Raw genomic sequence first — 25,142 nt, forward strand, 5'->3', positions numbered from 1 at the left:
CGTGGACTTCCGCCGGTGTAACCGGTAAGACCTTATTTAAATTAGTAGACATGCATAGTAAGCTGCGTTTACGCAGTTACTACGCATGTGACTAATCATTAGTTGCGGTTTTACCGCATCTAATGATAGTCTGGTAAATTTACGGTGCGGCAACGGAGCATCGCCACATTGTAAACAGACATGCTACGTTCTGTAAAGACGAGCCCCATGTCCATTTAGCGCGGGGCTGCCGCCTGCGTCTTTTAACGCATAGTGGAGACGGGATTTCATGAAATCCCCTCCACTATGCTGTAACATCTGGACGCAGCGTGTTTGACTGCGGCTGTACGCAGTGTCAAACATGCAGCGTTTCCGGACCGTGGAAACATACCCCAGGTATGATTTTAGTAATTTGTTGACATTTAATTTTTGAAATAATCACAAATGGCATGTGGCTACATCATCTTTACAATATGCCTTTCTGATAGTGTGAAAGAGGGATTTTTGTGTACTCACCGTAAAATCCTTTTCTCCGAGCCAATCATTGGGGGACACAGACCGTGGGTGTTATGCTGCTTGCCACTAGGAGGACACTAAGTGATACAAAGAAAGCTAGCTCCTCCCCTGCAGTATACACCCTCCTGCTGGCCCTCAGCTAACCAGTTCGGTGCAAAAAGCAGTAGGAGATCAGTAACAACATATTAGCTTACAGTATGTCATATTATATATGAGAGTATAGCATATCGGATTATAAAAACTAGCATAAGCCAATACTAGGGTGGGAGCTGTGTCCCCCAATGATTGGCTCGGAGAAAAGGATTTTACGGTGAGTACACAAAAATCCCTCTTTCTCCTACGCCTCATTGGGGGACACAGACCGTGGGACGTACCAAAGCAGTCCCTGGGTGGGGACAACGGCAGATCAGGCCCTGTGTAACTGCTTACAAGTGCGCCACCGCGGCCTGCAGAGTCCACCTGCCCAGAGTCACATCTGTGGAAGTCTGGGAATTATAATGCATGCGGATTGGACGAATCCGCAAGCTTGCAGGCGTGTCTTGTTGACGCCTGGTGCCTAGAAACCACGATAGACAGGGAGATAGGCTGTCATCTAACACGGAAGGACTCCTGGATGGTGAAGGAATACACCAGGCTAAATGGCCGATGGAGACGGCCAAACCCTTCCTGTAAAAGTCAGGAAACCTTCCTCTTACCGTTAGGAAACCCAAGAAGCAGTGTCCAACCTTCGGAAGGACGCCGTCCTCAAGACGTACCTACTCAGAGCACTCGCTTTGTCCGGAATATGGGGACCTCATTCCATTTTGTGGAGTGGTGCCAAAAGAGATGAGGGAAGAACTATGCCCTCATGACAGTAGTAATACAATACCACCTTGGTAACTAAGGACAGGAAAGGCTTGAGGACAACCTTGCCTTGAAGGAAATAAGAGAAAAAAGTCTGAAAAGACCCGTTAGCACCGAAGACTCGTCAGGATGAGGATATCGCCGAGAGAAAGGGGGGCAACCTTCCCTAATAGAATAGATCCCAATGATCTAACGGTATGCAATAGGGAAGAACTACATGTGAAAAACATCCTGCGAGGTGGTCCCTACTTGCAGTTTTGTTGCAGAAAGACAGAAAGCTACCAGCTCCGCAAGCGAACTGACGTGATCAGTGCGGATTTCCGAGGATCACTGGGGCCCTTTCTGTTTCTGAAAAGCTTTCGGAAGTGGAAACTGGTACCACGGAATAACCGGAGCATGCAGTGCGAAGGCTCCTGGATCTCGAGGCCGAGCAACAAACTCCAGTACACAGGCGATCAGTCAGGACGCCATCCGAACTACAACTGTAGAGCTCCAGTGAAGGCGGGTCTAATGGAATACTTCCGGTGAAGTTCCCACTCACTTGAGGTGAAACCCTGACGGCTAAATATGTTCGCAGCCCAGAGTTCTACTCCTGGGATATGTACTGCCAAGATCACCGAGTGATAGATCTCGGCCCATGTGGGTACTTTGGCCATGGAGCTTGAACGTGGGTACTCGCTAGATGATTGACGTATGACACAGCCGTGGCGTTGTCCAATTGAATTCGGATGGGTTGACCCGCCATAAGGAGTGGACCTACTGTAGGACTATCCTTGAGATCTCCAGAGCAATGATTGGGAGAAGAGGACTGGCATTGGAAGTTACTAGTAACCATGGAACCGGGAAAAAAAACTCCGGATGAAGAAGGAGCTTAGAGACTATTGTCTGAAAGGCTGCTTGACTTGCTGAAAACTAACGGAGCGAAGGAAACTGCTTCCATTGTCGTCTCCGTCTTTTTTTTTTTTTTTTTTTTGGAACCCTCCCAGCAAATCGAATGAAATGAGGGGATGAGAGAGCAAGAGCGCAAGCTCCCTGTTGAAACACCATGACCTTGTCTGGAGGGAGATTTACCACCCTTCTGGAAGAATACTGGATCATCCTCAAAAAGGATATCTGCTGGGCTGGAATTGAGGAGTTGTCTAAGTCTAGCCACCAGCCCAGGTGAGAGGGTATCGCAAGTGATATAGACGACTTAGCGTAGTCCTGCAAGGGCGGGTAAACAGTCGGCCAAACAGGGTAGGACGGCCACGCCTCTAGGTGCCAGATGACAGCCGCCATGACCCTTGCGAACACCCTGGGTGCGGTAGCAAGGTCGAAGGACAAGGTCGTGACTTAAATGCTGTTCACGAATGGAAAAGCAAAGGAATTTTTGAAGAGGTTAGACATCCGGAATGTCGATGGATGCCAGAACTGCACCTTTTTTGTTGAAGTAATGGCTGAGCGGAGGAGACTCCATTCGAAGAAGAAGAACCTTGTGAAAGATTGTTAGAAGTTTGAGGTCCGGGATCGGTCCTACTTCTCGTTCCCCTTTTAGGAACCAAGATCCCTAAGATCTAGACTGTCCTGGACAACCGTTTCACTGTTGGTCGGGGCTGCGGGAACGTACGATTCTACGTTAGTCTCCCGCTCAAAAATATGATTGACCAGCTGAACTGTCTTCAGGAAAGGGATACTGGTGTGAATCAAAGTAGTTAAGGACTCCAAGCAGGAGACCGTTGCTCTAGCAATTCATGCGGCGGATAGGGAGGTTAAAGGGCTGGACCCGTAGCTGCCAAACGGAACAAACCAGATGTGCTATTTGACAGATCGTGGCATTATAATCGAGGACATATCGGGCAGGGATACTGGTAGGTAAACCACAGGAGATTGTACCCGGTTAATCTGCCGAGTGGCAGAATGCGCCGCTGCTTCCAGCAGGTCAATGCAGAGTTAAAAATTAGGAGCCCCGATCCACCATCCTCTTAACAAGGAAGTGGAGAGGGAACATTCGCCTACTTGCATCCTCTGATAAATAGTGGTGATGCAGAGGGGGGTGCTCAGACGCCCGAAAAAAAGGGTGCCTCTGTACATCCACAGAGTTCAGGTCTCCGGGTGGACAGGACAGATTGTCTGGCGTTAGGCCTGGACCTTCGTGTGCCCGTCTGTTGATGGTGTGGGGAGAACGGCGCCCCTTAAAGTGCCTGTCGCCCTTAAAAATCAGACCAGGCATAGCGTCCCACGTAGAGGCTTCTGTCCAGTGAATCGCATATCCGGACTGGATGGCAAAAGCTCTACGAGGGAGTTTAGACTGAGGGAACTAGTGACACTGGGATAAACTGGGATCAGCGGCAGAGGGCTCCTCATTTATGACCAGTTTCGGATTGGTCATGGTGGCCTCAAGACAAGGGAATACTGGTCGTGTGCCTTTAAGACCAGGGAATACTGGTCGTGTGCCTTTAAGACCAGGGAAAACTGGTCGTGTGCCTTTAAGACCAGGGAATACTGGTCGTGTGCCTTTAAGACCAGGGAATACTGGTCGTGTGCCTTTAAGACCAGGGAATACTGGTCGTGTGTCTTTAAGACCAGGGAATACTGGTCGTGTGCCTTTAAGACCAGGGAATACTGGTCGTGTGCCTTTAAGACCAGGGAATACTGGTCGTGTGTCTTTAAGACCAGGGAATACTGGTCGTGTGCCTTAAGACCAGGGATTACTGGTCGTGTGGCTTTAAAACCAGAGACTGCTGGTCGTGTGCCTTTAAGACCAGGGAATACTGGTCGTGCGCTTTTAAGACCAGGGAATACTGGTCGTGTGCCTTTAAGACCAGGGAATACTGGTCGTGCGCCTTTAAGACCAGGAAATACTGGTTGCGTGCCTTTAAGACCAGGGGATGCTGGACGTGTGCGTGTAAGACCCGGGGATACTTACTGGTCCCGTGTCTTTAAGACCCGGGAATTCTGGTCACGCGCCATTAAGACCAGGGAATACTGGTCACGCGCCGTTAAGACCAGGGAATACTGGTCACGTGCCTTTAAGACCAGGGAATACTGGTCACATGCCCTAAAGACCAGGGAATACTGGTCATGTGACTTTAAGACCAGGAATACTGGTCATGCGGGTTTAGGTAAAATCTCGCAGCGAGCGAGAAGCGCCAATTAAGGGGGCGGAGCCACAGGCACGACGAGGGCGGAGCCTCGAGACTTCCATGAATAGGCCCCAGCCGGGGCGTAAATTTCTGCAGCCGGCGTCAGCGTAGAAGTTAGGGGTGGTCACCCGTTGCTCGAGAAAAAAATTGAGCGCTTCTGCGTCAGGCGAAAAGCGCCAGGAAAAAAAGCTAAGCCGCCTTGAGGCGACACAGTGCGCTCCTGGGGTGCGGCCTGCACATCGGCCGAAGCCGGGAGCTAAATTTTTTAGCCGGCTGGAGCGTTACCTCAGGGAGGTGGCCACAGGGAAGCCTGAGACTGCCTGTGAATATGCCGCTGCAGAAGCCCATCGCTGGCAGGGACCACTTACCAACGGTGCGCGTCCCGGCATGGAGCCGCCGCGGATGTCGGGTATTGCAGCGTGGACGGTGCAAGGATAGAGAGATAAACCTCAATCCATCATCCCTTTGTTAGGGAGGTGGAGAGGAACCGTCCGCCTCCTTGTCCGCTTTCACAGTGGTGGAGGCTGCCCGGACCATGGAGGGGGGCTTCTGTACCTCCACGAAGTTCAGCCCATCGGGACCATGAAGGCACCTCCGCTCCTGAAAGGAATTTCAACTGCGGCCTAGTCCGGCTGCAAAAGCCGGGGACTAAATTTATGGAGCCTGCCGGTGGAGCGCGTAGGCGGGCCGCGCGCCGAATGATTGCCGCTGGCGTACCGGCCAATGGAACCCTCAGGACCGCATCTTCCAGGCAGGCAGCGTGAGGAAAAATGGCCCCCGAGATCTGCAGGGCGCCTCTCGTCCCAGACGAGAAGCGCCGATATAGGGGGCGGGGTTACGGCCGTGGGAGGGATCTGCCCACTGCGGCCTACTCCAGCTGAAAAGCCGGGGACTAAATTTCCAGCCTGCTTGGGGATGCGCGGCGGCCGCAACGGAGCGACGCTAACCGCCACAGTTCCCGACCGCCGGCGCCTGTCCCCAGGGGCTCTGCCGCAAGTACCACCGGCGCCTACCCCATAGAGGCCACTGCGGCCTACTCCGGCTGAAAAGCCGGGGACTAAATTTCCGGCCTGTCCGGCGGTGTGAGGTGGCGCGGCCGCAAAGCGATCCGGAGCGCAGGAGGGGAACTCCTGATGTACTCACAGTCCGGTAATGCAGGTCCCCCTGTCCCTGCGCGCTCCATCCTCATCCTCTTCTGCAATCCCTTTGGGCTCCGCAAGTATGCAACGCCATGTGATGTGGGCCTTGTATGTCGGGCCACCGGAGAGGAACATTAGAGCAGCCTCTATGTGCTCGCCGTCTTGCAGGGGGAAGGGAAATCGGGACCAAAGATGGAAACCCGTTGCCCGAGTAAAATTTGGTGTGCTCCCGCGTCGCAGGAGAGGGACGGGGAGGTATACTCGCCGTGCTCGCCTGTTGCTGGTTCGGGGGAGAGCGGGTCCCATAAAAAAGGATCCGTCGCCCCCTTCACTCCGTTGAATAAAAAATAAAAATTTACAGAAAAATTAAAATTAAAATAAGAAAGTTGGGGTCTGAAAACAGACCCAAGTGCCTCCTACAGACACTAAGCAAGAACTGGTTAGCTGAGGGCCAGCAGGAGGGTGTATACTGCAGGGGAGGAGCTAGCTTTCTTTGTATCACTTAGTGTCCTCCTAGTGGCAAGCAGCATAACACCCACGGTCTGTGTCCCCCAATGAGGCGTAGGAGAAAGGAGTTTTGAAACCTTACATATTTATGGCATGTGCATAGAACAATCCCATTCAGATAATAAGAATGGATATTGTCACTAAAATATCTGTAACAAGTGTGCTGTGAGTGAATATACCCTAAAAGCTTCAGTTTAACCTTTTTTTTCCTATTTATTGAATGGAGGAAATTGTAGCTTAACAATACATATGTTCTCCAAATATTCTATATTGATTAGAACTGAAAGTAAAAGCAAAAAAATAATATGCATGACAAAGTACCATTTCAGTGTTCCATGACACGATGGATGGATATTTGTACTATGTATAGGGATGTTTCCAGTTACCTGCATTTTCGAATGTGTCTTCCATGCATTCTGAGTGTCGGTTATCTGCCACACTCCACTTCCCAGAGTTTGAACTGCCAGTTCTTCTACTGCGTCCACCTAATATCCAAGGCCAGCACACAGATGTTTTGGGGCTTTCTTTGCCATCACTTAGGACATGAATTTTAGAAATCACTATTTCGTACCAATTCCTTACCTCTACACACAATCGTTTGACCTGGAAATTCATCCTGGGTATCTGGGTCTATAGGCATGTAGCAAGTAAAAAATGAGGCTTGAGAACAAGATTTGCTGGTCTGTATGGCTTTTAATCGGAAGCGTCGAGAAGAACCTACAATAGAAGTTTGTATAAAGTTAGATGATAAACACATAAAATGAAATTACTAGACATGTGCATGTGCGAGATTGTAGAAGGCAATTGTTACCGTGTTCAATGTTGGACTCTCTCCAGGCCAATTCCTCATTGTCTCGGATCACAGAATGCGCAGCCAAATGGTGCAGGTCATAAGATTTTTCACTCTCTGTATCTGATCCAAAATCCTCTCCAGCACTATTCAAAAGTGTCTCTAGGCTTATTGTTGTTTCCCAGGAATGGTTGCTGCTTCCAATATAACCATGGATTACAGCTCGGCACTGCCAACCAGATTCATTGCTGACCCCAGAGCCCGTATTTGTTGTATCCACAGTTGGTGACGCTGAGAAAAGATACTGTGCATCCACCAGCATGTCCCAATCCAGCTGTGCAGGAGAAGGAAGCTGACCGTTGACTGAATAATGGAGAATAGAAGCAATGGAAATGCAATAACAGAATAAAATAGTCATTAGAAAACTATTAAGATAGTCTATATCATACTAACTTTTTATGGCATTTTATCTGATGCTCTCCGACAACTTGGAAGATTCATTGATCAATCTAATGCACAAAATGGGATCTACAAATCAGGACAGACGTCAGGGGGGACAATTTTCCCCAGCACACTGAGGGCCCAGGTATATTGCAATATAGGAAGATACTAGATTTATTTAAATTTCTTGTTACTTTTTCAAGTGTTTTGTTAATCATGTTATAAATAACATGACATGTTAATACTGTAATAATGTGTTACTAGTGTTTTAGTACTTCAACAGTTATTGATATGGTAGTTTGAAATTTAAAAAAAGTAAAATTGTATTACTAATAATTTTTAAGCCAAATTTTTAAAATTCTATATAAAGGAACAAGCCAAAGTTGGGTCCATAAATATTTGTGAAGTTTAACTAAACAGGATAAAATTTGTACATGCTTATTTTTTTTCACAATACTTTGTTAAAGCTTCTACTATATTTTAGAAATCACCGCCCAAGAAGTATGTGCTTTCTTTTTATCATTTATGACCATCTTCATCCAGAAATTTACTTACAGGAATCACATAGTCCCTCTGTGTGCTTTGCATTAACATCTTCGGAATCAAGGTTCTGTGATACTTTGTCCAAGACAGTGCGCAATCGAAGCATATCCAATTCTCCGTGGGGGGATGAGAAACTGCGTCCAGACATGGTGGCATGAATAAGAGCTTTTTTTCGGACCAGTTCCTCTGTGCTTTGTGTTACTGTAGCCTGTTGGCAAGGGTCACAGTGATAGACTTCATGCTGTTGGCATAAAACTTCAAAATTTGTTTATATTCACCAAACGTTAACTTGTTAAAGATAGCAAGTCCAAAATGTAATTAATGACATCTTACCTTACAAGATGGAGATGAACTTTGGTTGAGTGCACAGATTCCTTCATTCTGCGAAATACTCTTCTTTCCCTGATTGCAGACTTTTCTAGAGTAAGACATTACACAGTCTCCTGAAACAGTTTCTCTGGAGCCTACTGACTCGCCGCTAGTAGAGCCATGGCTAGTTGCACGAGTGTGGTCACTGCACATGGAAGGTTGTGTTGGTGCTTGAGTTGGCTCAGTGCTAACAGAACAATGAGTGAGCATATATTGTTCCTGGACGTAAGAGGAACGTACAATCCGTTTCCTTATATCACTTACTTGCGCTCCATCTCCACCTAAAGAAAATAATGTAATTAGTTGGAGACAATAGATTCATGCTATGGTTATGTGTAAAAAAAAAACCAAAACCTAAATATCCATATTTGAACTGTTGGATAATTTTTCCCAAGTACTTCGTCACTCCCTGAAGTAAATTTTCACAAGGTAGAAAAGTACAGTGTATGTTTATTCCTTTGGGAACGCAACTCAACTAGAAAGGTTACTACATAACCATATTAAATAATATGCACATCATAAAATCTTAAAGGTCCACAGTCAACCATCTACCAGGGGATTGCCTACCAATGCTTTCAGTTATTTCTGGATCTTCACTCCATGCAGAGAACTCCAGTGAGATTTCTTGTGAAATCTCCTGTAAAGCTCGTTCCACATCTTCCATACCAGTAGATGGGTTCTGGAAACTTGTATCTGTAGTCTGTTGGGTCTGAGACTCTTCCTGAGACTGGAAAACTGAGCTAAGAGATCCTCCTCTCGCCACACGTGTCTGAAACATAGTAGTGACCCAGAGAAATAAATTGAAAGCTAGAGACTAGAACATGCATTTCATCAAGTCTGATACTCACTGGTCCTTTCTTGCTTCTGAAGCTTGCAGTATTATATAAAGTGCAGTAGCTAATAAGCGAGTCGCCAGGATACAGTGGAGCAATGTCGTTGGGGGTGAGCAGGGCCTCCATAGTTTCTGGCATGTACCAGTCAATAGTGATGTCACTTAAAACTGGCTCCAGTGCCTTCTTTAAGGATTTAATCAGCTATAAATTGAAATCAGCAGATTAGAAAGTACAAGGAATTTTACTGTACATGATATCAGAAAGAAAACACTTTGAACTTACCTTGGGCTGTAGTCTTTCTCCTTCAGAAAGCAGCTCTACGGTTCCCCTGGTTAACTTGGCAGCTCTCTCAAGTATTTTGTGATGCACATTTGCACCAAGACCAAAAGCAAACACCCTGCAGATTAGAAAAGTTACTGTATGTCTTTGCATTATGTACAAATCTTGGTAGCAACATAATATAGGATATTCGCTAAATTCACTGCAGAAAAGCTAAATATGCTTTATAACAAAGAATAAAAACATATTCTTTATTTATACGGTCCCAACATATTCTGCAGTACTTGAGAATTCAAAGGCTAAATGTACAAAATATCAGATTTTACAAAGGAACTCATAGTTCAACAATTAAAAAATAGGTGCGTTTGCTCGTCTGCAAAAGCTGGAAATGTACTGTATAAGAAGCAATGAGCTTATGTTGGGTTCTGTAGCAGATGGACAACTAGTGTAAACAGTGGCACATGGTGGAGGTATCTGTGTAGGGACTGCAGAGAAATATGCACCTAGATGCTGCATTCCTGACAGACTGGAGAGGGGTGAGTTTAGTGAAAGAAAAACTGATTAGTAGTGAGTTGCAATAATTGAGCCAAGAATGAATCAGAGTAACAGTAATAGTTTTGCATTTTCAAAAGTAAGAAAAGGGCAGATTCTGGAGATATTTTTGAAATACAGGAAACATAAGCAAGTGAGTGATTGGGTGTAGGGTGTGGAGAAAAGCTCTGACTCAAATATAACCCCAAAACAGAGGGCATGCTGCTTAAGAATTACAGTAGTTCCATATATTGAAATGGAAATATCAAGTTTAGATAGGATACTAGAGAGAGGGAACATAAGCAAGTTCAGTTTTGGAAAAAATAAATTTCAAATGGAGGACATGATGATAAAGGGAACCTGTCAGCAGGATTGTGCTGAGTAACCTACAGACAATGTCATGTTGGTGCCATCATACTTATTAAAATGATACCTTGGTTGATGAAATCCATCTTGTGGTTGTTTAATCTTGATTTTCCTTTTTTAGTTAATGAGATTCTCGTGCTTTGGGGCGGGCCTGCGGGGGAAGGGGGGTCTTTATGTGGTGCTCTGATTAGCTATTCATCTGTATGGCTTATGACAGGTCACTGATTCTTCAGTGACCTGCCCCCTATTTTACATACTGAATATAATGTTTTGAAAAAAAAATTCACATTCAGCAGGAAGCCGCTCGTGGCGGCACCTGCACTGTGGTATGATCGCAACTATAATGTCCATTTACGGTAATAATTTTAGTTGGTGATATAAATTTTTTCAGAAAAAAAAAAAAAAATCTCTCAAAATAGCGCTGCCTGCGAAGTAGAATCTATCAGTAATCTGGTAGATGATACTGCGCAGGCGCCACCGGCGTCATTGTTGTGGAGTTAATTTTTTTTTTTCCTTTATCGCAACAGATCGACGATAGATGCTACTGCGGAGGCACAACCGGCGACATTTTGAGAGGGAATTTTTTTCTGAATAAATTTATATCACCAAATAAAATAATTAAATGGACATTACAGATGCGATCATGCTACACCGCAGGCACCACGGCTTGCCTTTTGAATGTGAATTTAATTTTTTTTTTTGTTTCAAAATATGCTATATTCAGTATGTAAAATAGGGGCCAGGCCAGTGAGGAAAATAGAAAAAAAATTGAAGCAAAAATGTGGTCAATTCTGTACTAATATCCTCTATCCTGGTACATATGGTCCCCTCATCCCCATCCTGGTATACATGGTTCCCTATTCCCCATCCTGGTATACATGGCCCCCTCATCCCTGTCCTGGTATGTAAGGCCCCCTCATTCCTATCCTGGTATGCATGGCCCCCTCATCCCTATCCTGGTAAGCATGGCTCCCATCCTACATCCTGGTATGCATGGCCCCTCATCCCTATCATGGTATACATGGCCACCTCATCCTCATCCTGGGTATCATCCCCATCCTGGAATGCATGCCCCCCATCATCCCTATCCTAGAATGCATGGCCCCCTCATCCCCATCCTGGTATGCATGGCCCCGCTCCTCATCCTGGTACAGTTTTGCTCAAAAGTTTACATACCCCGGCAGAATTTTTGCTTTCTTGGCCTTTTTTAAGAGAATATGAATGATAACATTAAAACTTTTTCTCCACTCATGGTTAGTGGTTGGGTTAAGCCATTTATTGTCAAACTACTGTGTTTTCTCTTTATAAATCATAATGACAAGCCAAAACACCCAAATGACCCTGATGAAAAGTTCACATACCCTGGTGATTTTGACCTGATAACATGCACAGAAGTTGACAAAAATGGGTTTGACTGGCTACTAAAGGTAACATCCTCACCTGTGACCTGTTTGCTTGTAATCAGTATGTCTGCATAAAAGATGAGTGACTCTTGCATCTTTCATCCAGTCACTGACGTTTCTGGATTGTGAGTCATGGGGAAAGCAAAAGAATTGTCAACAGATCTACGGGAAAATGTAGTAGAACTGTATAAAACAGAAAAGGGATACAAAAAGATATCCAAGGAATTGAAAATGCCAGTCAGCGGCGGTCAAACTGTGATTAACAAATGGAAAATCAGGGGCTCTGTATAAATAAAACCACGGTCAGGTAGACCAACAAAAATGTCGTCCACAACTGCCAGGAAAATTGTTTGGGATGCAAAGAAAAACCCACAAATAACATCAGCTGAAATACAGGACTCTCTGAAAACTAGCAGTGTGGCTGTTTCAAGATGTACAATAAAGAGGCACTTGAAGAAAAATGGGCTGCATGGTCGAGTCACCAGAAAAAAGAAATTACTGCACGAATGCCACAAAGTATCTCGCCTACAATACGCAAAACAGCACAGAGACAAGCCTCAAAACTTTTGGAATAAGGTAATTTGGAGTGATGAGACCAAAATTGAACTTTTTGGCCATAACCATAAATGTTACATTTGGAGAAAAAAGTCAACAAGGCCTATGATGAAAGGAACACCATTCCTACTGTAAAGCACGGAGGTGGATCGGTGATGTTTTGGGGATGTGCGAGCTACAAAGGCACAGGAAACTTGGTAAAAGTTGAAGGAAAGATGAATGCAGCACCTTATCAGCAAATACTGGAGACAAATTTGCACTCATCTGCCAGGAAGCTGCGCATGGGACATACTTGGATGTTCCAACATGACAACAATCCAAAACACAAGGCCAAGTGGACCTGTCATTGGCTACAACAGAACAAAGTGAAGGTTCTGGAGTGGCTACCTCAGTCTCCTGACCTCAATATCATTGAGCCACTCTGGGGAGATGGCAACATTTTCTTGGAGCAAAAAAAAAAAATTGCCTCTAGCAAACTGGCACTGTTGGTGCTGCATACGCATTAGGATCTATCAGCAAGCGATAGATAATAAGTGCAGTCGCCACCACCATTTTGCTGGAGTTACTTTTGTCAGAATCCATTGACTTTAGCAGGATTAGATTACCATCTGAAACCCCCTATAGAATATGTCGGGATAGTAAAAGAACAGGCCTGTTGAATTTCAATGGCCAATCCTTTTATTCAATATGGAGATAAGAAGCTGCCAGGTAATTCTGGCAATAGATCTCTCAAAGAACAAAAGAGGGCTCAATCAAGCCAAAAGTTCTTGTCCGTGGGGAGTCAGGAGAGAGAGCCATCAGATGAACGCTCATTCAGCCAAAAGCTATCTAATGTTTATCAGGGCTGTGAAGAATATGTGGGGAATTTTAAGGCAGCTTACAATCCTCCTTCAGCATATGTAGCTGTAACAGATCACCTGGCACAGCACGTAGTCTAGCCACACCAGCTAGTATCCAAGCTCATATAGGATGACCTCCAGTGGAGTCCACGCTGTGTAACTGCTTAGGATTTCATAAAGAGATTTAAGGAAAATATGAAGTTATCGTACATCCTAGCCACATACCGGTTACATTTTCGAGATTTCTGGTACTGGCCAAACTACTTCCAGAGTATTGATCTGTTCAAGCACCCCCATAGGATGGGGAGATATGCAGAACGGCTAGTAGAAGCCAGGTAGCTGAGCCGTGTTTGGTCCTCAAGTGTAACGTGGACCCGGACATATCCGATTGTGCCAAAACGACCACCTTATGACCTTCCATAAAGAAGTTATGATCCATCATAGGTTTTTGGAGTTTCAGCTGCCAGAGCAAGTGGGAGGATAACTAGGGCCATCCCCAGGGAAGTAAGTGACTGACCAAGGGGTTAAGTGCACATGCGATGATGTGGCCTTTTGTTCTCTGCCAGAGGAGGTCACGATGTGCAGTGTGTTGGAAGAAACTGGAAATAGCTGGCCCACACCTCCCATGTGGTTGACAGCATCCAACGGTCGAAAATCAAGCCGGTAACCGACTTGTGCCATCTTATATCTTTCGTACTTCACCTGTATTTGCATATCTGACCATTGTATAAGTACAGCCATTGTGTATATAGTATATTGTCTAGTGTGCCCCTAAGGCGATTAAAACTATAATTTAATCTTGGGCAGCTCTTTTATCTCGATCCAATAATCCACACGTCTGTGTTCTCGGTTTAGTCTTTCCGGCTACCGTGGCTGGTCTCTGGCCCGATATAAGCCTGGTACGTTAACAGGATTAAATCTAACGAGGAACTGGTGGCCGTCCCTCTGGGCTGATAAGTTTCTGTTTCAATGGTGCTAGTGAAAGGGACCTCTCAGCCTGTCAGGGTTGTGAGCAAGTGTGGTGCCACATCAGCAACTGTGTGGGCCACATCCTCTCACTCACTAGGCCCGTGTGGACAGGGGGTGTTCTGTGTAATACTGTGCCAAGATGACCTTGCATGTCCCCAGGGGGTGTTGGTGCAAGTTAGGAGATCATACCATGTGATCCCTCAGACCTAATAGTAACGTAAGGCGAGGTGCGAGTTTATCACAAAGGCCTTTACTTTATTTGCAAACTACAGGGAACAATGTCAAGTGGCTCCTGTTGTCGTGTAAAGCATGCCAGCACAGGATTCTGGAACAGTGTAAACGTGTTTTGTGGAGTGATGACCAAAGCTTCTTTTTATAGCAGAGTCTGGGTTTGCCAAATGCCAGGAGAATGTTTGCAGTCTGATTGCAATATGCCAGCCATAAAGCTTGGTTGAGAAGGGATAAAGCTAAGAGGCTGCTTCTCAGGGATTAGCATAGGCCTGTTAGATTCTGTGAAGGAAAATCTTAATGCTTCAGCATACCAAGATATTTTGGAAAATTGTATGCTTCAAACTTTATAGGAAGAGTTAGGGTACCGTCACACAGTACCATTTACATCGCTACGACGGCACGATTCGTGACGTCGTAGCATCGTATGAATATCGCTCCAGCGTCGTAGACTGCGGTCACACGTTGCAATCACGGCGCTGGAGCGATGCCGAAGTCCCCGGGTAACCAGGGTAAACATCGGGTTACTAAGCGCAGGGCCGCGCTTAGTAACCCGATGTTTACCCTGGTTACCAGCGTAAACGTAAAAAAAAACAAACAGTACATACTTACATTCCGGTGTCTGTCCCCCGGCGTTCTGCTTCTCTCCACTGTGTAAGCGCCATAGCCGGAAAGCACAGCGGTGACGTCACCGCGTCACCGCTGTGCTCGCTTTCCGGCTGGCAGGCGCTCACAGTGCAGAGAAGCTGAGACGCCGGAGGACGGACACCGGAATGTGAGTATGTACTGTTTGGTTTTTTTACGTTTACGCTGGTAACCACGGTAAACATCGGGTTACTAAGCGCGGCCCTGCGCTTAGTTACCCGATGTTTACCCTGGTTACAAGCGAACACATCGCTGGATCGGTGTCACACACAACGATGCAGCGATGTCAGCGGGTGATCAAGCGACGAAAGAAAGTTCCATACGATCTGCTACGACGTACGATTCTCAGCAGGGTCCCTGATCGCTGCTGCGTGTCAGACACTGCGATATCGTATGGATATCGCTAGAACGTCACGAATCGTACCGTCGTAGCGATCAAAATGGCACTGTGTGACAGTACCCTTAGGAAAAAGCCCTTCTCTTTGCCAGCGTGACTGTGCTCCAGTACACAAGGCAAGATACATAAAGGCAATGTTAGGCAAGTTGTGTGTGGAAGAACTTGATGTGCCTTCACAGAGTTCCCACAGAAAAATTCCAAAACTTGTACAAAACCTTCTCAGAAGAGTGAAAACTGTTATAGCTGAAAAGTGGCTACCAACGTCATATTAAACTTTATGGATTTAGAATGGAATGTCATCAAAGCCCCTCTAGGTGTAATGTGTATGAGTCAATATTTTTGTTTATATTGTGTACATCAGCCCTTGAAAAAATACCACTCTGCAAATCATTTTTTTGTTGATTAATTTATGAATTTACAAGAGATAAATCTTCTCTGTATCTTCAACATTAACAAACATCGTAATGTTCATTATTATGGCAATAAAAGCCTGATTACAATATTATAGTTTCATTGTTCATCATGCTTTTTGTTCTCACCGTGTACTTCTTGCATGACTTAAAAGCTCAAGAACTCTGCTAGAATTTGTAAATTCAGTGTCTGTAAAGATAAATATTTGCCGTGGGTATCCACGATGCACCGGATATGCTAATATTCGACTTAGCATAGAAGAGAAATTGCTTGACATCCCAAACATCTTGTTACTTTGGAAAAATTCACATGCCATCTCCAATGATTCCTGTTAAGAAAGATAAAGACACTCTTTATACAGTGGCATGTAAAAGTTTGGGCACCCCGGTCAAAATTACTGTTATTGTGAACAGTTAAGCAAGTTGAAAACTAAATACCGTATTTTTCGGACTATAAGACACACTTTTTTCACAAAAAAATTTTTTTGGGGGAAACGGGGGCGCATCTTATAGTCGGAATGTACTTACAGTTAGTGTGGTGGCAGCAGGAGTCGGGCGATTCTTCCGGTGGTCCGACGCTGCAAGGTGATGATCTTGCTCCCAATCCCAGCCTGGTGCGGCAGGTTCAGCGGTGCTCTGTGGTGCAGGTTGCTCCGGCGACATTTAGTGAAAGGCCCCGTACTTCTATTGCCTCAATGCTGTGGCCTCCGAGAAAATGGCCACCGGAGGCGGCGCTTGCATAGATTGACACCTCAGCTCCGAGATCTCGGTACGAGAGCACCAGACTGGGATGAGATTTCCCGGAGACCATCGCATTGCAGCAATGGATGTGCGGGGGCTCCGGGCATTCACAAAATGTCAACATAGCCCCCTGCACCGCCGAACCTGCACACCAGTCTGGGTCATATCATCTCCGGACCACCAAACACCCCCTGTGACTCTGCTCCACCAGCGCTGCCGATGCCCCCTTGGAAAGCTGAATTCAGGACTGTAAGATGGACCCCCATTTGATGCATTAATTTTTTCCCCCCCATTTTCCTTCTGAAAATTTGGGGTGCGTCTTATGGTCCAGTGCATCTTAAAGTCCGAAAAATACGGTAATCTCTAAAAGGCCTAAAAATAGAGGACACATTTCCTTTGTATTTTAGGGAAAAAATATACACATATAGTAATTTTTTTCATTGTAAAAATAAAAAAAGTTAAATGGGCAACTTTGGTGATTTGTGCTCACATAACTTTGAGCAAGGTTTTAGACCTTAAAATTAGCCTGTTAGGGTTATGGCTTGTTCACTATCGTTGTTAGGAAAGGCCAGGTCATGCAAAATGCCTAGATTTATAAAAACCCAGCCTCCTATAACCTTGTGCCAAAAAAACCCAGCAGCCATTGGTTTTTCTAAGCAGCTGCCTAACAATCTGAAAATGGTGGAGGTTCACAAAGCAGAAGAAGGCTACAAGAAGATAGTAAAGCGTTTTCAAGTTGCCCTTTCCTCAGATCGAAATGTAACTAAGAATTGGCAGTTAACAGTAACAGTGGAGGTCAAAATAAGGTCTGGAAGGCAAAGCAAAATTTTAGTGAGAGCTGATCATAGGATTTCTAGAGAGGCAAATCAGAACCTCCGCTTGACTGCAAAAGACCTTCAGAAAGGTCTACGATTCAGAGACACATGCACAAATATGGCCTTCATGAAAGAGTCATCAGAAGAAAACCTGTTATGGACCTGGTGGTTAGGAGCAGCCGGAATGACCTGATGAGTAAACTAGTAATCGGAACAAGCTCTGGGAAAGTGGGAACTCTGCTGACCGCAAACCCTACTCCTATCACACACACACTAGAAATAGCCGTGGAGCGTACCTAACTCTCCCTAGATGCCTCTTCACAGCCTAAGAGCTAACTACCCCTAAAGATAGAAATAGAAGCCTAACCTTGCCTCAGAGAAATTCTCCAAAAGGTAAAGGCAGCCCCCCACATATATTGACTGTGAGTTAAGAGGAAAGTCACAAACACAGGAATGAAACAGGTTTTAGCAGAGGAGGCCAGACTTGACTAAATAGTCAGAGGATAGAAAAGGGAACTATGCGGTCAGCACAAAAGACTACAAAAAACCACGCAGAGTAAGCAAAAAGACTCCCCACACCGACTCACGGTGTGGAGGTGCCACTCTGCACCCCAGAGCTTCCAGCTAGCAAGGGAATATCATGATAGCAAGCTGGACTAGAAATTGGCAGTACTAAGAAATATATTCAGGAAGCAGTAACAACAAATGAACTAGCAAAGACTTAGCTTCTGCTGGAGTAGACAGGTCCTCAGAGAAGTCCAAGAGAGATCTGAACCAATACTGAAACATTGACAGCCAGCATGAAGTAACGATCTGAGTGGAGTTAAATAGGGAAGCCAACATAGCAATAAACGAGAGCAGCTGACAAAGCCAACCTCAGTGACCAGCAGTTCCGCTCAAAGCCACCAGAGGGAGTCCAAGAGCAGAACTAACCAAAGTACCATTCATGACCACAGGAGGGAGTCCGAGAACGGAATTCACAACAAAAACCTCTCCTGCCTCCTCACCATAAAATGCAGCATTAGAAGTGCAAAAGAACATCTAAACAAGCCTGATGCATTTTGGAAACAAGTCCTGTGGACCGATGAGGTTAAAATAGAACTCTTTGGCCACAGTGATCAAAAAGTATGCATGGAGAAAAATGGGCACATAATTTCAGGAAAAGAACATTTCGACAAACAATAAGCTTGGGGGTAGATCAACCATGCTTTGGGGTTGTTTTGCAGCCAATGGGCTAGGGAATATGTCACGGGCACGGGGAAGAATGGATTCAATTAAATTTCAACAAATTACTGATGCAAACGTAACACCATCTGTAAAAAAGCTGAAGTTAATGGTCCTAAACATATGTCAAAATCCACAATAGACTACCTCAAGAGGAGCAAGCTGAAGGTTTTACAATGGCTTTCACAGCCCTCTGATCTGATCATCATTGAAAATCTGTGGCTAAACTTCAAAATAGTAGTGCATGCAAGACGACCTAGGAATGTCACAGAACTGGAAGAATTTTCCAAGGAAGAATGGATGAAAATCCCTTAAACAAGAATGGAAAGACTTGTTTGGCTACAAAAAGCATTTAAAAGCTGTGATATTGTCACGGTTCAACCCCTCAGTGTGTCTGGGATGCAGTTACTGACAGCTTGGCCATCTAATCTGGTACATGGGAGTGCTGAGCTGTCAGTGTGTTGATTGTTGAGAATGAGGCGTCGGTTGTCTCTCCAAGTATTCATTATTCCAGGGTAATTGCCATGCTACTTAACTGAGCTGCGTCTCCCAGAACTCTGCCAGACGTACATTCAGCTTGTGAGGTTTGTTCTCCTGTGCCTTGAGGTCTGTATGCGTGATCTGTTGCCTGACTTTGGACTTCGTTCTCACCACCCGCCTGATTAATCCCTTCAGCTCTGTTCCGTTATCCTCCCGGTACTCTGACCTCAGAACGTTACCTGACTACGCTTTTGTCTCTTTGTTCTGTTTATGATGCACCCTCCTGGCTTCGGATCTTCGATTCCTTGACCATTCTGACTAGTGTCACAACTACTTTCAAAATTGGATGCTACTAGGCACAAACCATGCCGGGTGCCCAAACTTTTGTGTTGGCCCATTTTCCTTACTGTAATTTTTAAAATGTAAAAGATGAAAATATATATATTATTTATCTTTATGCCTAAAATACAAAGGAAATGTGTAATCTCTGACTTCAGGACTTTTAGAGATCATTTGGGTCATTCCATGGTAACTTACGTTACATTCACAAGCCATAAACTGGCTACAGACTGTTCTTTGAAGGCAGGCACAAAAAGGAGTGAATGTATATTGTACATTAAACTATTCTCAATAGAGTTCAACACAGTTTGATTTTTCAACAATAAAATTATATACAAAATACAGTGTTATTACTTGGTAACTTACGTTACAAAAAAAGGAAAGGCAGTTGTCCTTCATGAGTCTGCCAAATTTTCTGTTCTGGTAAACAGGGGAGAAGCACTATTTTTATTGTATTAATACACCATAGTCCCAGCAACTTTAAAAAATATATTTTAACCTCACAAGTTAAAAGCAACAGTTTTTATTACAAGAAATATAGATAACTTATGTTACCGCACAGTATAGTAACTTTCGTTACTAAGCTGATGGTAACTTACGTTACAATATGTTACCATCCATTGGATTAAACTTATTGTAAGTTAAGTTACCATCATCTTTGTAACATAAGTTACTATATTGCGTTGTAACGTAAGCTACCATGGAATGACCCATTTTATCTTCAACTTGCTTAACTGTTCACTGGGGTGCCCAAGCTTTTACATGCTACTGTATCTTTCTTAACTATTTATATAACTATCTTAATTGTTACTGTTATTATTTTAAGGAGCAAAAAGGAGTGGGATCTAACTAATCAGACTGAGGCAGTCAGTAAGAGAGCCAAAAACTGAATCACTTGTGTATATAAATTCTTGTTGGTCAGCTGCCATTGTGGATAGTAAATATTTCAATTACGGGAACAAAAGAAGTTTTAAAAAAAATTTATTACAGATGGTGGCTACTGCATACTTGCTTTCTCAGTCTTCTCCACCATAGGATCATACATGACCAATAGCAAAACTGAATTCTGGTACTACAACAATAAAAGAGTGCAATAACTTAAATATATGTAATGTAAAGCAGAACATAAAAGCAAAATAAAGAAAGGCAAAGCAGGAAAGTAGCACAGCTAAGTGTGATTGACACTGCAAATTCTCACCAAACTCTCAGCATCCTTTGCAGTCAGCAGTACTGAGTACACAGATTCCCTTGCAGCCCCCCTCACTCACGTTACTGCACTGCCTGCTTGTTGGAAACAGGGCCCTGCTGTCACATGTGCCACCTGCCACATTCAGCAACGTGCGTGCAGGTAAACTTCTCACAGCCAGTAGAAGAGCATCCTGCAAAACATGCAAAAATTGCACAGAAATATCAGACAAGTGGGTAAGAGATCATATAGAAAGCAGCATTATTAAAGGAACTATAATGGAGACTGGATTATGTACTATAGGATACAGGGATAAGAATTTTTTCTATTACGGTATATATATTGACCTAGCAATATGTAGGTTACATACATTTTAGGAGAAACGTTCCAACCTTAGACCACTTGGCAGAAGCCTCTCTCCCAGCCGAATTAGATCTCCTGCTTTGCACTGAGGAGAGGCAAACACCCTGTAACACTTATCTAAGAATTTTCTGGTTTAGTTTATAATGCTAAACCATGCGGCAAGGCTCGTTAAAAGTGTCGCTATTGACTTTTCGGATTGCTAAAACAAATAGGTGGTGCTAGAGTTAGAGTCCTCTATCTCTCTGGAGAGGTTATTTTCATACATCAATCTCTAGTATTTCTCCAGATGACTGTACAAATCTATCCAAAGTGGTCACATTCACGGCCTGTGCAATTTACAATAATCAATACCAAGATTGGTATTTTTTTTAAGATTCATTTGCTTTTGGTAAGAGCACAAAATTATTAAAAATAGAAAACAATACTAAAAGATGTCTGCACTATGGTACTCGATCTATCCAAAACTTCAGCAGATAAAATGTAAACCAGTTCGCCAATTCCCATACACGATAGAATAGACTAAAGATCCACGTTTTTCATCATAAACATTGATGAAAGCTGAATTCTGAATATTACATTACATACATTGCTAATGCTTTAGTATATATGTGAAGAAATAGTCTCACCCGTATATCATGGCTTGGCTGCTCCATCAGATGGACAATGAAAAGAACTTCACGGGTAATGGTGGGGAGATCAGAGCTGAGAGAACTGAGACCAGTAATATCAGGACAAAAGTTCAGCATCAGCACCGGATTGAGAAGAAGATCTTTGTGAAACCTCCTCCGTACAAAGTTCACCTAGTATCAGAAAGTCAGTTCCAAAAACAGAAGATAGTACCATGCCATGTCTCAATTATTTATGATAATCCATATTTTATTATTTGTATGCAGTGTTCTTTAAGTACACTATATTACTATTACTTCTTTGCACTCACTTGTCTTTCAGGATCACCAGATTTCTTCAGCCCCTTAATAAAATCTTTCCTCTCTTTTATATGTGTCTCATACTGCTGGAAAGTCTTGATTCCCCTCTCAAGACATAGATGAGGGAGATGTGGCTCTAAAAAAACAAGTACAGTATATTTATTTAATAGAGAAAAAGCTAACTTTTCATTAATTTATTGTGCTGCTTTGGTAGACTGACTATTTTTTAAAGAAGCAATGGCTATATAGCAGGGGTGCACAACTTTTTTTTGGCATTGTTATATCAGTCCCATCTGACATATTACAACTATATGTCAGTTATAAATTATGGGTTTGGATTCCTGTAAGTGTAACGTGCACCTTTTAACAATGGGGTTATTTACTCCCTAATCAGCACTCCAGAAAGGAGAAAACCATCCATGCATGTGGTGCTCTGTATTATAGGTTATCCATTTCACAACTCCCATAAAATACAATGAAGAGAGACGTGTGCATAGCCTGCCCACTCTAAACCTTTCTGGAATACCAAACGTGGCTTGAGGCATTCATTCCCCTAACACATGGATAACCCAGAGACGGCTACATGATGAACCAGTAGTACTTGCCAGTCCTTTTTCCTGATCTGTATGCCACTTTTTTCTCTGTCCAGTAACAGTTTTTGTTGAGGGACAGCCCCCAAATGCATAATCAATAGAGAGAATAATAAACTCTTGCACTGTATGCCAGCTCTTTTATCAGCACAAAGCTTTAAAATGATACCATAATTGTCACTCTGCGTTGTTATTTTTTTATGTTTATATGGTAATGTGCATAGCTGAGTGGATCAAGCTGACATGAGAAGAAGCAGCCGATAAATGTGACTCCTGGATGAATCAGGTCATTCTTTGTTGAATACAGGCAAGTACCTGCTGGTGTAACATGTACCTACAAAATGTAACCCACATAAAATAATACAACATAACTACCCACACTAAGATATTAAAAAGAATACCGGAAGAAAAGGTGAATCATGTAAAAAGTATTTATCTGCAGTATTTTGTGTGAAGCATCTATCCACCCTTATATGCTTAAAGGGCCTTGTGCAGGCATGTACTACCGAGGACAGAGAATGAACTTCAATCCAATATTGCAGCCAGCATGCAGCCAGCGGGTAAGGAAAGGGTGAATCAAACACCCGAAAACCCCGCCCATATGACTGAAAATTGTTCCCTCCAAATTCAGGTGACAGAGTCCCTTTAAGTCATCATGCACTGTATGCTTAATATAAAAGTGGTATAAATTACATAGATATAATACACACATTTACAAACACACAGCTTTATAGCGAGATATAAAGATACAGCTCTGGCAAAAATTAAGAGACCACCACATCATAACCCTGTCATGGGCAGCCCAATCTCCAGACCTGAACCCCATTGAAAACCTCTGGAATGTAATCAAGAGGATGATGGATAGTCACAACTTAGTCATCACACAAAGAACTACTTACATTTTTGCGACAGAAGCAGTGGGAAAGCCTGGTGGAAAGCATGCCAAGACGCATGAAAGCTGTGATTAAAAATCATGGTTATTCCACAAAATATTGATTTGTGAACTCTTCCTGAGTTAAAACATTAGTATTGTTGTTTCTAAATGATTATGAACTTGTTTTCTTTGCAATATTTGAGGTGAAAGCGAGTGAGGTGAAAGCACTGGGTTGTTGTTTCTTTGTTTTTGTTTTTTAATTTTGACCATTTTTCTTTGTCAGAAAAAAAAATTACAAATGTATTGCTTGGAACTTCGGAGACGTGTTGTCAGAAGTTTATAGAATAAAAGAACAATTTACATTTTAATCAAAAATATATCTATAAAAAGAAAAATCAGACAAACTGACAATTTTGCAGTGGTCTCAATTTTTACCAGAGCTCTCTTAATTATTTCCAGAGCTGTATATACAGCTGTACATGGAAGACTGGCAAGAATAAAGAAATTTTTTAAAGCAAGCCATAAAAAGTCCGGTTTGCAGTTGGTTAAAATCATGTAGCAGTCACAGCATGTGGAAGAAGGTGCTCTGGTCAGATGAGATGCTCAGGTGCTAACAGAGTGACTTCAGCATGCTGGAATAATATATTTTAGTCCCTGCAGTTGCATTTCTCGCGGCAACACATGCAGAGATTGGCTGTTTGTGAGGCCGTGAGACATGCAGCCACAGGGACACAAACATATTATTCTAGCACGTTGAAGTCGCTCGGTTAACACACAAGCATGCTCAGAGAACACCTTTTCTGAGCACGTTCACTCATCACTACTAGTAATGGTCAGGTAAGTATCAGAAAGAGAGCAGAAAGGGAATGAGGAGTTGAGGAAATTGTTTTTTATTATATTTAAACCAATCTAAGCCTTTTAAACTTAGGTGGTTGTCCAGCAAAGAAAAAAAGATGAACCCAAAGATGAAGCAGCGCTTTCTACACGCAGAAAGGCCCGACACAGACAACGGCAGCCCTGGCACACAATGCAAACGCGCTTTCTTCAGCGTTGCTCAAGGTGTGCAGAGCGGCAGTGGAGAAAATCTCTTAGCAGAAGACTTCATCCACTGTAAGTTCATGCTCAAAACCTATAACTCTGCCCTTCATCTGGCCAAACAATCCTACTTCACCACCCTCATCACCTCACTATCCAACAACCCAAAACGACTTTTTGAAACCTTAAACTCCCTCCAGAAACCTAAAGTACAGGCCTCCATCACCAATCTCAGCGGTGAGGATCTGGCCACTTATTTCCTAGAAAAAAATCAACCACATGGATCCCCTTCCCTGCAGCACCTCAAGCTCACTAGACATCTTTGAGCCCGTTTCAGAAGAAGAAGTTTTCAAGCTCCTCGCTTCTGCTCGGCCTACAACCTGTAACAGTGACCCCATTCCTTCACATCTCCTGCAGTCTCTCTCACCAGTGGTCACCACTCACCTGACTAAAATATTTAACCTCTCTCTTTCTTCAGGTATCTTTCCCTTATCATTTAAACATGCAATCATAACCCCTTTACTTAAAAAGCCATTCCTGGACCAGAACTGCACTGCTAACTACAGACCTGTCTCTAACCTTTCCTTCATCTCTAAATTCCTGGAACGCCTGGTCCACTCCCGTCTAATCCGCTATCTCTCGGATAACTCTCTTTTCGACCCCTTACAATCTGGTTTCCGCTCTTTACACTCCACTGAAACTGCCCTCACTAAAGTCTCTAATGATCTAATAACAGCTAAATCCAAAGGTCATTGCTCCCTGCTGATTCTCCTGGATCTCTCCGCAGCATTCGACACTGTGGATCACCAGCTCCTTCTCACTATGCTCCGCTCTATAGGCCTCAAGGACATAGCCCTCTCCTGGT

At 43.8% G+C, this 25,142-nt stretch overlaps 1 protein-coding gene across 2 annotated transcripts in view; it reads right to left on the reverse strand.

Moving 5' to 3' along the window:
- VWA5B2 (von Willebrand factor A domain containing 5B2) overlaps positions 1-25,142 on the reverse strand; it is a 119,169-nt gene that overhangs the window by 13,018 nt on the left and 81,009 nt on the right. The window contains exons 7-19 of one of the 2 annotated variants that reach the window (XM_077290121.1): positions 21,790-21,914; positions 21,479-21,652; positions 20,572-20,682; positions 19,670-19,723; positions 15,834-16,033; positions 9,365-9,479; positions 9,098-9,283; positions 8,817-9,018; positions 8,214-8,530; positions 7,893-8,121; positions 6,918-7,259; positions 6,689-6,823; positions 6,493-6,591 (exon numbers count right to left, since the gene is read on the reverse strand). In XM_077290121.1, the coding sequence (XP_077146236.1) occupies positions 6,493-6,591; positions 6,689-6,823; positions 6,918-7,259; positions 7,893-8,121; positions 8,214-8,530; positions 8,817-9,018; positions 9,098-9,283; positions 9,365-9,479; positions 15,834-16,033; positions 19,670-19,723; positions 20,572-20,682; positions 21,479-21,652; positions 21,790-21,914 (2,289 nt within the window). The remainder of the gene's footprint in view (positions 1-6,492; positions 6,592-6,688; positions 6,824-6,917; positions 7,260-7,892; positions 8,122-8,213; positions 8,531-8,816; positions 9,019-9,097; positions 9,284-9,364; positions 9,480-15,833; positions 16,034-19,669; positions 19,724-20,571; positions 20,683-21,478; positions 21,653-21,789; positions 21,915-25,142) is intronic. The other variant, XM_077290122.1, reaches the window with a different exon arrangement.

The sequence above is a fragment of the Ranitomeya variabilis genome, chromosome 2, assembly GCF_051348905.1.
Source record: "Ranitomeya variabilis isolate aRanVar5 chromosome 2, aRanVar5.hap1, whole genome shotgun sequence".
In the NCBI taxonomy this organism is placed as follows: domain Eukaryota; kingdom Metazoa; phylum Chordata; class Amphibia; order Anura; family Dendrobatidae; genus Ranitomeya; species Ranitomeya variabilis.